The following is a 13959-nucleotide window of genomic DNA, read 5'->3' on the forward strand; positions in this document are numbered from 1 at the left end:
TTTTGAACGACCGGCATGGCGGATCACTTTGACAGATCATTGTCCACAGTGTGTACAGCACTACACATGATTTTTAAACTATGTGTCCCCGAAATCTATGGCACGTTAGTTAAACTCTGCATTGTTTAATGATCCTATCATTTAATAAGGATCTGTCGGATAGATTGTGGAACGATCGTACGTCGTAGTTTTACATGATTCTATCTTCCGGTGTGTATTTAGCTCTACTAACTGAGATGGACAGGAGAGAAAAAAAAATTATACATACCAGGAGCTTCCTCCAGGCTAATTGCTCCTTCTGTGCTGTCTGGATCTTTTCCCCAGAAAGTCCTCCGATCTGGGGCGTACTGCGCATGCGTGGCAGAACTACTGTGCAGGCGCAGAATGCTCCCGGCCACAGGAGTGCTATGGGGGTGCGCGTGGGGCTGGACTGCACCTGCACTGACTGGCCCTAACTGAAGAACTTTCCGGGGTGAATTGCAGAAGATCCAGATGGTGCAGGAGGATGGCGAAAGAGCGATAATCCTGAAGGGGGCTGGAGGAAGCCCCAGTTATGTAATATTTTCTCCCCTGCCCATCTCAGGTAAACTTTAATTGTACCCAAACCTTTGTGACGATACTATGTTTTAATGCTTTGCAAAGTAGTCCTTTCTGTGTATAAATGTGTTTTTTACCTCTTTTACTTCCAGATAGTGAAATTCTGAGAACATGGCTTACAATCGAGAAGCATCACAGACTATAAGATGTTTGAGAGGGAAGCTTGTAGAAATATTTGAGAAGGATGTCACTGGTTTGTGCGATGAGCTGGACTCCCTTCATCTCCTATCCATGGAGGAATACTTTAATCTCCAATATGATGGAGATACTGTGAAAACTGAGAAGATGATCGATATTGTACTTCAGAAAGGAGAGTTTTCGTCAGAGAAATTCCTAGATCATCTCCAGAACATGACCATGAGATTTCCTGCATTGTCCACACTGTCCTTTCCAAAAGGTGAGCAGAACCCGAGGAAATGTGTTGTATCAGTCAAACAAAATATGTTGGTAGGAAAGGCAAAATCTAAAGCCCCATACACACACTCAACAGCGGTCTTTTAGGCTCTCACAACGTTTCTTGTGAAATACCTAAAAAAAAAAATCTCTTGCTATTGTTCAAGCAGCTGAAATGTTGAATTGACTTCTTATCAGCGTTATCAGCTGCTTGAACAATAGCAAGAGATTTTTTTTAGGTGTTTCACAAGAAAAGTTGCGAGAGCCTAAAAGACCGCTGTTGAGTGTGTGTATGGGGCTTTAGATAAAACAGCGTTCACAATCTCCTCCTCCTGCCCAGACTGAGCTCCCATAAGCCCTTGCTACATTGCGAGTGCTAAGGCACAAAAGGAACTGTGGACGAGGCTTGTTTAGTTTATAGGGAATTAGAGTATTAAAAAAAAAAAGTATTTGGCTTGAGGAATGCCCTATAAACTATATGTAAGGAACACAACTATGCAATGTGTAAAAGTTTCTCGGATCCACTTTAAGGTTTTTGATCTGACCTGTGACAGATTTAGACAGAGGGAGATATTGCAGTCACGACGGCCTACCTCTCAACTGTATGACCATTTATTTACTGTATATTTATTAGCCTGGGTGGTCTTGGCCCTGGATGACTACTATATCTGGGCTTATTTCTCACCATATGTGCTACAGAACGTAATGGTCACCACTCTCTGTGAATGTCCTTCAGTGGAGCACTTCAGCCTGTCTTTTGCTCTCCCCCATTAGTGTGCACATGGTGATGGTTTAATAGCCCTATTCCTTTTTTATGATATGACCGATTAAAAGTTACATTTTAGGTATTATAATACCATTGCATAGCAAGGGTTCATTAGGGTTTGTTTGAGCCCAGTGTTTTGTTGTGTCTTACCCGTTTCCCTAGATAGTTTTTTGGGTGTTTTAATCCAGAGACATACTGGATGCTTTTGGTGCCAGCCAATGTCAGGTGCCTCTAAGCATATTCAAGAGCTTGTCGTATACGTTTTTATTTCCAAGCTCCAGTCTAAGTATGAGCTTCTTCATACTGGCGTGTGCAAATATGGTCCACACATGCCTGAAGAACTAAGCCACTCATGCACAGCTTTTTCCCCCATGCATGAGCCAGCTTAATCCTGTGTGAATGAATGTGTGGAGTGGACTGTACTCGCACATGCCCAGCACAAAGAAGGTCGTACTTGGACAGGAGCTTGGCCATCAAGAATAGTAAGTATCTTACTTTTATTTTTGGCTTCCTCACAGGTTTGCTTTAAAGCACTTACTACAAGAAAATGTGTGCGTGCTCAACACCAAGCTTAACCCTTACAAGTCTGGCTGTGCAAATCTGGCTAAATTGGCTTATCATGAGGCATTGCTCATGCAAAAATGCATTTGCTTTCGCATGCCAAACTTTGCAGGGTCAAAAACCAATTAAGCTTGGTGTTGAGCATGTATAAATTTTCTTGTAGTAAGCATTTTGCTTTAAAGCACACCTGTCCCCGCGTTCTGTACATACACGGCTCAATTATTTTGCCAACTTGAGTGTAAGAAGTAGTTGTGGGCTTCCAAAATTTTGGGGAACTTCAGCAGTAATAGCAGGAAATTCACACTCAGAACCCTTTTCGGGCACAAGCAGTACAAGAAAAGGCCTGTGGAGCCCTCTTGTGTACATAGAGTAAAATCGGAACTAGAACGGTCTAAAGTGCTGTAACAATCAATAACTTTATTAGGGCTATAAATGGTTAAGTTAGTGCACATAAGGTACCATGATCAAGGACAAATAGTAAAAATGACATACAAAATTAAAAAGAAGAGCAAGCAGTTTCGACCTATGAACCATGCTGGTAGAGCAATAAATGTTGCTGCATTAATTTTCTCAACACAGTTGCCACTGTGGATACACACAAGCCATCCTGCAATACATTCAACACCTCACACCTTGCAACCAAGCCCGCAAGATTCCTAAACAAATACTGTCCGGATCCAGTGCAGTTCCATGACATTATGGGCCTGATTCACAAAGCGGTGCAAACTGTTTGCACGCCAGTGAAAAGCCCTTTATCACGCCTAAACTCAGTTTGATGATAAGAAGAAACTCGCGTGAAATTCCCGCTGCGCGTGATAAAGAGCACAAATCGGTGCTAACTCAGCGGTGCAAAGGTTATCACGCCTAAAGTCTTTTAGGCGTGATAACTGAGTTATCAACACTTTGTGAATCAGGCCCTATATATCAAAACGAATGTACATGGGATGATGAAAGAAGCTGAAGCATCTAGGCCAGGGGTGTCAAACTCAAATACAAAGCGGGCCAAAATTGTACACTGGGACCTAGCTGCGGGCCAACCTCAATATCTACTGGCCCCTTCCTCCCTTATAAAGTTCCCAGGTTTCTAATGAACCACCTCCAACCCTTATACGGTTCCCTGGTGTCTAGTGTACTTCCTCCCCTATACAGTTCCCTGGTGTCTAGAGGCCCCCACACTCCCCTATACAGTTCCCTGGTGTTTAGTGCTTTCCCCCTACCTCCCCCATATGGCTTCCCTGGGGATCTAGGGCTTTACCTTCAATATAACTTCCCTGGTGGTCTAGAGTGGGCCAAACATAATGCAAAGTAGGGAAACCACTTGAGGGCCAAATTTAATGGCTCTGAGGGCCCACGTGCCGGAGTTTGACATGTAGGATCTAGGCAGACACAAAAGTCAGCCCTTAGCAAAAGCGCTACCATTAGAAAAGCAGTGGAGCAAGCAGGTCAGGCATGTTATATATTATAAGGGTTTCTCACCCACTCCTTAAAAGAAATATGGCAGTGTCCTGAAATGTTCAGCTGAACAGAAAGCAAGTCTTCATCCATCCAGGTACTTATGTGACTCCATGCGCCAGATGCCAGTCATCAACCGCACTAAGGATTCACAGGAGGAATCTGCAATCCATGACCAGGCTGCGTGTGTTAGATGAGAGAATGCCGCAACTCCAGCATGGTCAAAGGCCACACCCACCTATATGTTTCACGTCTGGCAGGACAGTTCGTCAGAGTGTGGCTTGCTTACATCATTGCTTACATCATTGTGTATAGAGCACAATATTACACTGCCTGCATTCATTAAAATCTGTTTGAGTCAGTCTTAAAGGACCACTGTAGTGAAATGTATAAAAAAATTAAATTAAAAATTACTGTTACATAAGAGAAAGAAAGTAGTAGGAGGAGCAAGGGTTAATAGTTAAAAAAATAAATCACTCGTCCTGTATAGATTAACATGACATTCTGCATGAGACGCTGTTACCAACAGACGTCTGGGACGGTTTATTGCCTGCCGCGGGGGACCAATTAATCATCCTTTTGATGCAAGAAAAGATGCCCCTCTCCTTGAGCTGATAGTCGTTGGACCATCCCGAGCACAGTAGTAACGTTCATCGACTTTCCACAGTGAGTGTTGACTGTGTGTACTGTGGCTTTGTATAGGGTGGGATTTTTGAGTGCAGACTTAATTGCTCTGTCTTTGTATATTTGCTGTATGCACCAGATAAGTGCTCAGGGAGCTTCTGTAGCTTCACCAGTCTCTTTTTTAGTTTGCGGGTGGCATCTGTCTCCACCTCAGTCTCCTCTGTGAGCTGCGGTGCAGTGTGCAATATGACTCTACAGAGGTGAGTGATGATTTAGTCAGCCAGGGATACTGAGCTGTAATACTAGGCGACCATCTTTAGTCCTGGCAGCCACAGGCCCACAACGCTCTAATTTTCATTTTTACCGGCCTTCAAGTGTGTGTGCGCTGGGAAGGAGAGAGGAGAGGTGACTGAATCCAGCCCTGCATTGCTGGTTCTGATGGAAAGGACAAACTAAGTTTGGCCCACGGGCCAAGGTTTTCCACCCCTGGTTTAACCTGTTTGATTGTTTATTTACTGCAGGATTTATGATCAATGCATTGTTCATTGTTTATTTTTTGGCGATTATTGACTACTGTGTGTACAAAATGTCAGTATTTAGAATGATGATTTGGCAACCCTGATCAAATAGGTTTCAACAGACATCTGTTCAGAAAATGTGTTAAAAAGACTGGGACTACTAGCTCTGTACAGCTCTATTTATTACAATCCGCTGTCTTAGGGCCGGTTCACACGGACGCTTGGCGGCGTCTACCGTCAAGCGTTCGGGACCCATCGGCTAAACTCTCCCATTCAAGTGAATAGGAGCGTTTAGCATTGCGCGGTTACTGTCGATTACCGTCGATTGCATAAACGCGGCGTTCTGATCCCGATTTAACGCATCGTTTCGGCCGACCCTAGAAGCCGCATGCAACGTCCAGGGACGGCTAGCCGGCGCGGCTTCATGTCCCCCTGCGGGGACGAGAAACGCCGATCGCGACGATCTCTGTACCGCCGCCACCGAACGGGACGTCACAGGACGACGCGACTTCCTGGCCGCCCCAACGCCGCCTGCCGTCCGTGTGAACCGGCCCTTAATCATGCATCTAATCTACTAAAAATGTTGTACAATGTATGACTAGCTTAAAGAGACTCTGAAGTATCTTAAAAATGCTTTTCTTATTAAACAATCCTGTTTACTACATTAGTCCTACTTAAACCGCCGCATTCCCGCGGCTGTAAACTATCTAAATCCCCCCTAACTCCCCGGGGGGCGATCAGGGCAGCGCTTCTGTGAGAGGCAGAGCTATGAGCTGCAGCTCTGCCCCTCAGCGCGTCTGTCAGCCCGGATCGCCGCCTCTCCCCGCCCCTCTCAGTCTTGCTTCACTGAAAAGGGTGGGAGAGAGGCGGAGAACCGCCACTGACAGACGCGTGTGAGGCAGGGCTGCAGCTCATAGCTCTGCCTCACACGGAAGCGCTTAGGGCAGCAAAATCCACGACCAAGAAAGTCGTGGATTTTGCAGGGGAGAGAGAGGGTGAGTTAGGGGGGATGTAGATAGTTTACAGCCTCGGGGATGCGGCGGTTTAGGTAGGACTAATGTATTAAACAGGATTGTTTAATAAAAAAAGGATTTTTAAGATGCTTCAGAGTCTCTTTAATGATAATTTCAAATATTCCTTATTTATTTAGCAGGTTTTTTGACATCTATATTTCTTTTCCCTTCACAGACAAGGCATTTGCTTTCCAGGAACTTCTAGAACAGTTGGATATGAAGAACCACTGGCCTTCAAAAGTGACTTTGAGTGACATCCTGAGTATTGGGCCAGAAAAAATGACAGAGCTTCAACCTCGTACTGCTAAAGACCTTCCTTGGCACTTCTTGAAGAACCTGATGGCTCTAAACAGAATCTCCCGAGATATGCAACTCAAAAATGACTCTGTTAGTCAAGAATTAAATGATGATGAAATGTTTGATTTGTTCAACAATGATAACTGCAGGTCAGGAAGCTTTAACCCCCTGGATATCCTGTGTGTTCTCCTGCATTGCTCGGACAGTTTTCTACAACAAGAAATTGTGACCAAAATGGCCATGTGTCAGTTTGCTGTACCTCTGCTGCTTCCTGCTGGTGATGGGTCACATTGCACGCTCATGTTATGGGCAATGAGAGACATTGTGAAGAAGTGGAGGCCCCAGTCTTTAGCAGACAGTAAAGGGTTCAGAGAAGAAAATGTGTCTAACATTCCCATGCCAGTCTTCTCCTTTGTTAGAATGGGAGAAAATAAATTATCCAAATCTAAATTTCTGAATCAAGTCCTTAATCCAGCTCAACTACACAATGACTTCTTCATACACGACAATATGGATGGAGGAAATATCGAGAGAAGAATATCTGACGGACTTGTGGAGATGTCTTGGTATTTTCCTTGTGGGAGTTCTGATCTGTTCCCAGAACCCGTCACAGTGACCAACTTACGTGGAGACCTGGAGTCCAACTGGGACCAGTTCATATTTCTAACCCGAGTCTCATGCGTTGTATTCATATTTGTTGAGAACATTTGTGAGAGGCAGTACAAGCTCCTGTCAACTTGCAGTACCACCAGCACCCAATATTACTTCATTGTCACTCCTGGTCCCGGTAAGAACATCAACCCAGAAACTCAAGAGTTTCTGAAGCATCTTATGGAAATGTTAAAGATTAACAAAAGTCAGATTCTTGTGAAAGGGAAACACTTAAATGATGCTGAATTTGTGAGAAAGATACAGAACATACTTGAAAGCTTATTGAGTACAGAGCCTAAACAAGTGGCATTGGGAGGTATGAAGGAACAAATGTACGGGCTCCAGATTGATGTAGATGAGAACTTCCCAGAATGTCAGAAAGCAAGAGCATACGCTTGTAATATTACCGCCAACATAACAGATGTGGAAGAATATAAAAAAGATGTGATGAAACTGCAGGGGGACCTCTGGAAAAAACTGGCTAAAGTAGAAAAAGAACTTTGTAGAATGACAAAACAAGAAGGCAAAGATACTCAGCAATATGAATCGGAGCTGAAACAGCAACGCATTTCACTTCACAAGACACAAAATGAGCAAGATTTGCCTGATGCCATAATGTTGTTCATTAATGCCATTACTCATTTGTCTCAGGCAGAAAAACAATATTTTCTAAAGTGGATGAAACTAGAACTTGACGTCATTGCTAGGAAGAATATGTCTACCTTGCAGGCCGAATACAAAGAAAGATGCAGCAGTAAGTCAAACAATCCGGATGAGCTCAAGCAGGTAGACCAAAAAATCTCTGACAGTTCATTAGGGATTGAACATTTCCTCCGTGAGTTGGGGCAGTTTTATGAGGCTGAATGTTCCATGGTTAAAGAAGACATTATTAAAATGGAAAGAGCACAGTTTAAAGGACTTTCAGAGATAGCTGTTGATCTTCTGTTAGATGGATTTCCACTTGAGTTGATAGATGGAGATGCCTCCAATATTCCCCTCAAGTGGATAACTGATGTTCTGACTGAGTTGGGTGTCAAGACTGGAGGAAAAAGTAAAATCAAAGTAATAACGGTGCTGGGGGTGCAGAGTACAGGGAAATCCACTCTTCTGAACACCATGTTTGGTTTGCAGTTTCCAGTGGCCAGTGGAAGGTGCACTCGAGGAGCCTTCATGACTTTACTTAAAGTGAAAGAGAGCTTCCAAGAGAATTTGAACTGCCAGTTCATTATAGTGATTGATACAGAGGGGTTAAAAGCTCCTGAATTGGCATCTTTAGAGGACAGCTATGAACATGACAATGAGCTGGCCACACTAGTGGTGGGATTAAGTGATATCACCATAGTCAACATGGCCATGGAGAACACAACAGAAATGAAGGATATCCTGCAGATTGTGGTCCATGCTTTTCTTCGGATGAAAGAAATAGGGAAGAAGCCCAACTGTCAATTTGTACATCAGAATGTGAGTGACGTTTCTGCTCATGAAAAGAACATGAGGGACAGAAAGAAACTTCTGGAACAGCTGGATGAAATGACCAAAGTGGCAGCAAAAATGGAGAAGAAAGATGGAATCACGTCTTTTAGCGATGTGATGGATTATGATTTGGAGAAACACAGCTGGTACATTCCTGGACTATGGCAAGGGGTCCCACCAATGGCTCCAGTAAACTCTGGTTACAGCGAACATGTCCATAAGCTAAAACAATATTTGTTTGAATTCATGACATCCCAGAATTCATCGTTCACAATCGCTCAATTTATTACATGGATAGAAAGCTTATGGAGAGCTGTGAAACATGAAAAATTCATCTTCAGTTTCAGAAACAGTCTTATAGCTGATGCTTATAATAGATTATCAATGCAGTTTTCTACGTGGGAATGGGAATTTTCCAAAAAAGTCTACAACTTTGTTATCAGCACAGAAAATACCATCAAAAATCAGTCACTGGAGAACCTGGATGTAGAAACATGTGCACAGTACACAAGAGACCTCCAGCAGCTAATAGCTGAGGAAGAAAACAAAATGTTGACTTTGCTGAAAAAATATTATGACAGCTCTGAAAATGTTCACTTTGTAGAACGATTTCGGGAAGACTTCCGAATGAGCGTGCACTTCCTCAGAAAAGAGCTAGAAAGGAATGCTATAAACAAATGTACAAAGGCTATTGCTATTCAGAAGGGAAAATACAAAGTCCAGAATGTCCAGAATAAATATCAGAAGTCAATAGAAGAAAAAATTGATTGTCTCTTGCAAAGTCATGCAGAGGACAACTCTCAGCTAACCGATGAGATGATGCATCAGGAATTTGAGTCCATGTGGGAGAAGACACTGGCAGATCTACAGATAAAGAAGTTAGAGAAACGCAATGTTAATCAAGCGGTTTTAAAACAACTAAGAAATGACCTATGCAGTAGAGGGCCTGCTGTACATGAAAAACTAAAATGTGTAAAAAATTTAAACAGGCCTGGAGATCATCCTTTTAAAATGGATAAAAAGTATGTTGATCAGACTTTCTGGCATCGGATTAAGAATAAATTGGTAAACAATGACACTTTTGGACCAGTACAACATTTTGCTGACTCACTAATAAATAGGTGTGATAACTACATCAAAGAAAGGGTAGATACGGCAGAGGATTATGATGACACCTTCTGCCAAGAATTGCTTCAAATGGTCAATAAAGAACTGGAATGTGCTCCAGAGTTTCACCTCTCAGGAGAATTTGAGCTCGATATCAAAGTTATCATCCTTGGAAATGCAGTTAAAATGTTTCAGGAGATGCATGATCAGTTTATCAAAAATAATGATCCATTGGCTTATCTGGAAAGCCTAAAATCTCAGTATTTGTCAACATTTCTCAATATATTTCATGAGAAAGATGAATGTCAAAATAGAGCCAGACAATTCTGTGAGCGATGTCTCACACCAGCGATTACCGATTATGTCTTCAAACATCTCGGTGAGAGAATTGTAGATGACATTTTAAGTGGTTCTGAGAGTATCATATTCAGCAGTCGAAGCTTTTTTCAGTGTCACATGTTAGAAAAGTTACTGGAGGAAATGTCATTTCTTAAATACGTAAACTATATTGATTCTTTTGAGAAGTTTTCAGAAACTTGGATATTAAGTTATATTTCTGAGCAATATGAGCATTCAGAAACTTTAGAAAATTTATGCCAAAATATTATATCTTCAATAAGTATGGAAATCCAAGCTGTGCTAGAAGATAAAATATGCTTGGAAAGTCCAAATATAGTCTCCTTTTTGGAAAACGTTTGTGAATTGCTACAATGTCAGCTAGTAATATCACAACAAGAGATAAACGTGATCACCTACCATAACATGGCCTCAGTTCAACAGTTCTCATCTGACATTCAAGACAATCTCAAAGAAACTGAACAAAAAATTGTATCAAAACTGGCATCCTTGAATACCAAAGCAATATTGTCCAAAGTGACACTGAAGCCTCAGCAGGAGTTGCTCAGGAAGGTGATTGGGTGTGGGAAGCAATGTCCGTTCTGTAAAGTTCCTTGTGAAGCAGGTGGTGGAGACCATAAGCAGCACTTTTCATCTATCCATAGATCTACAGGACTGGGAAGATATAGACGGACAGATGATGAGACTTTGGGCACTGATATATGTTCCACTCTTGTGGTCTCAAACAGAAGCTTTGAATGCTCAGACACAAGATGGAAGCCGCATCCTTACAAAGAGTATCGCACATATTATCCAGACTGGGCCATTCAGCCTGACCCCAGCATTGAGTCTTCTGACTACTGGAAATACATTTTCGTGCAGTTTAATCAACAATTTGCAAATCAGTATTTCGCAAGACCAGCCAAACTTCCAAAAGACTGGAAGAAAATCACCAAAAACCAAGCCCTTGACAGCTTGAAAAAAGTTTTCAATATAAGCTAGAATCATGCCAATTTTCATTCAAGAAGAACTCCACCCTGTGCCATACAATGGAGAGAGTGTAGGAGAGTATAGGTATATTTGCCATACTCACTGACGCGGAGACAAGTTTTTGGATGAAGTTGTCTACATCACGTCACTGCTACCTCTGGCTGGGTGATCTCCTGCAGATATGTTGAGTGTGGAAGCCAAGTAGCTGCACCACCAACAGCTGCAGATGCAGACAGCAATGCAGTGAAGATAACTTTGGACGTCCAGCAATGGTCTCCACTTTGATGAGTATGGCATGCACACAGACAGTCACCTCTGTCCATAGAATTAAATGATGCTGGGTGGTGTAATTTAGGAAATATAGAAAATGTTAGCATAGTTACAGTAAAATAAACCTTGCAATAGAAAGCTACATTATTGTTCAATGAGTGAAATCTTTGCGGGGAACAAGTGGTGTTTGCGTTCGTCACCTCGGGTGAATACATAACGTGTTCGACTCGCCCCCTATACATCATCATTGTGCTAAACTTTGACCCCTTACCTCACAGTCAGCAGACACATGGCAGCCAATCAGCTATCCCTCCCACCTGGACTGCCCCCCACCCACTTATCAGAAAGCCAGCACGGAAGCCATTTTACAGTCTGTGTTTGGCTTCTGTGCTAGGCACATGCCCCTATCCAGACGCTTGGAATTTGTGAAGAGTAGTAAAACATGCATGAGAAGCTAATAAACAATAGATGGATGAATTTGTGAATATGTCCGCACTCTGCTTAAAGTGAACCCGAGGTGAAAATAGACTGATGAGATTAACAATTGTATTTATCCTCCTACTTCTAAAAAAGACACCCATGGTTTTTATTTATATATAAACATTTACAAGGTAGATTTAGTATTAAAATTGTTTCTGCTCATTGGCAGCCTATTAAAGTGAACCAGAGACGAAGCACCCTCAGGTATTTTACCATATAGATCAGTGGGAACATTAGAGAAAACACCTACCATGCTTTCTGTTTCATTCTGCACTGCACAGCTTGTTTCTTATCAGACCTGATAAATCCCCGACTGAGCATTCAGTCTGGCTTTGCTATAATGAATCAGCTATAATGATTCCTGAGCAGAGCCACAAGGGGGCAGGCTTGGGCTTGAAAAGACATGAGAGAACACAGACTGAGCTATAAATATTCCTAAGCAAAGCCAGACTGAATGCTCAGTCGGGTATTTTATCAGGGCTGATAACAAGCAAGCTGAGCAGTGCAGAATGAAACAGAAAGCAAGGAAGGTTTTTTTCTCTAATGTTCCCACGGAAATTATATGGTAAAATACATGAGGGTGCTTCGTCTCTGGTTCACTTTAAGTGCCCCTTAATGAATATACATGAACTATTGACCTTTTCCTATTTCGCTCTGCGCTATGAAGTTGTATTCTGCCAGGAAAACATTTATGGCGGTAATTTGCTTATCAGTGATGTTTACTATATTCCTGGCAAGCTACCGACAACACAGAAGCTATCCCATCAATGCCTAGAAATTAAGTCATGCAGAAAAAAAGACAAGTAAAACAGCCTGGTTATTAATGTTTTGTACTGTACATACACATGTTTATCTCATCATCCTGTCACATGTCGCCTCGGGTACACTTTAAAGGTCTAATGAGAACTGTGATGTGTATGAAAATGATATAGAAGAGAAATGTAATCAACTTTCAAAATCAGTATGTCACACTCCGCTGAGGCTCTTGTGAAATATATAACTGCTAAGTGGCCAGGTACACCCATACAGTACTCTTGGATGGGAATGGTCAGTTAGGTCAGTAGAAAAGATGAAACAGCCACTGGATGCTAAATGTGGATCACCTTACTTGTAAGCTGCCCTTCTGCCATCCGGCCAGTGGCAGTTACATCTTTTCTAAACTCGTATTCTTTGCCACAAAACAAAAGTATAATTTATCGGGCTGCAGATGGTAAGACCACAACTAAAGGGATTCTCACTGAACCACTGACTCATCACAAGACACTTTCTGGATGCCCTGCTCTGTTTGACTTATTGGTTCCTACTGTCAAAATGGGATGAGTTCATTTTATCAACCAGGTGTTGTATGCTGAGTTGGCCAGCATATATAATAAGACGCACCTAGGTTTAGAGGGCAAAAACCATGGAAAAATATATATATTTACTAAACCTGGTGCGTCCATAGTACAGAAAGTGTCTTGTAGATGTTGTCCCCCAAATATTGTGTGCTCCTGTGTCCCCTGAGTGTCCCCTTCTGTCCCTAGTGTGTTCCCCTTCTGGCCCCATGTATCTCATTCTGTCCCCAGTATGTCCCCTTCTATCCACAGAGTGTCCCCTTCTGGCCCCAGTGTGGCACCTTCTGGCCCCATGTATCGCCTTCCGTCGCCAGTATGTCCCCTTCTATCACCAGTGTGTGCCTTTCTGGCCCCATGTATCGCCTTCCGTCCCCAGTATGTCCCCTTCTATCCCCAGAGTGTCCCCTTCTATCCTCAGTGTGTGCCTTTCTGGCCCCATGTATCTCCTTCCGTCCCCAGTATGTCCCCTTCTATCCCCAGAGTGTCCCCTTCTATCCTCAGTGTGTGCCTTTCTGGCCCCATGTATCGCCTTCCGTCCCCAGTATGTCCCCTTCTATCCCCAGTGTGTGCCTTTCTGGCCCCATGTATCGCCTTCCGTCCCCAGTATGTCCCCTTCTATCCCCAGTGTGGCCCCTTCTGTCCCCATGTATCGCCTTCCGTCCCCAGTGTGGCCCCTTCTGTCCCCATGTATCGCCTTCCGTCCCCAGTATGTCCCCTTCTATCCCCAGAGTGTCCCCTTCTATCCCCAGTGTGTGCCTTTCTGGCCCCATGTATCGCCTTCCGTCCCCAGTATGTCCCTTTCTATCCCCAGAGTGTCCCCTTCTATCCCCAGTGTGTGCCTTTCTGGCCCCATGTATCGCCTTCCGTCCCCAGTATGTCCCCTTCTATCCCCAGTGTGTGCCTTTCTGGCCCCATGTATCGCCTTCCATCCCCAGTATGTCCCCTTCTATCCCCAGTGTGGCCCCTTCTGTCCCCAGTGTGTCCCCGTCTATCCTCAATGTGGCCCCTTCCGTCTCCCGTTTTGCTTCCTCTGTCCCTCGTCTTGACTCCTGTGTCCCCCATTTTGCCTTTTGTGTCCCCTGTTTTGTCTCTTGTGT

The 13959-nt window shown here is 43.3% G+C and overlaps 1 protein-coding gene across 1 annotated transcript; it reads left to right on the forward strand.

The window, feature by feature from the left end:
• Window positions 1-695: 695 nt before the first annotated feature.
• LOC137525488 (up-regulator of cell proliferation-like) lies at window positions 696-10794 on the forward strand. Its single transcript, XM_068246608.1, has 2 exons — window positions 696-994; window positions 6100-10794. Exons 1-2 carry the CDS (start codon window positions 709-711, stop codon window positions 10788-10790), a joined length of 4977 nt encoding a protein of 1658 aa, XP_068102709.1. The 5' UTR covers window positions 696-708; the 3' UTR covers window positions 10791-10794.
• Window positions 10795-13959: the final 3165 nt, after the last annotated feature.

This window comes from Hyperolius riggenbachi, chromosome 7, assembly GCF_040937935.1.
Source record: "Hyperolius riggenbachi isolate aHypRig1 chromosome 7, aHypRig1.pri, whole genome shotgun sequence".
In the NCBI taxonomy this organism is placed as follows: Eukaryota; Metazoa; Chordata; class Amphibia; order Anura; family Hyperoliidae; genus Hyperolius; species Hyperolius riggenbachi.

Excerpts from the sequence above, each read along its gene's own strand:
- LOC137525488 (XM_068246608.1), top strand. The coding sequence starts at position 709 with ATGGCTTACAATCGAGAAGCATCACAGACTATAAGATGTTTGAGAGGG. Across the intron at positions 995-6,099 it reads CACACTGTCCTTTCCAAAAG|ACAAGGCATTTGCTTTCCAG; the intron begins GTGAGCAGAACC and ends TTCCCTTCACAG.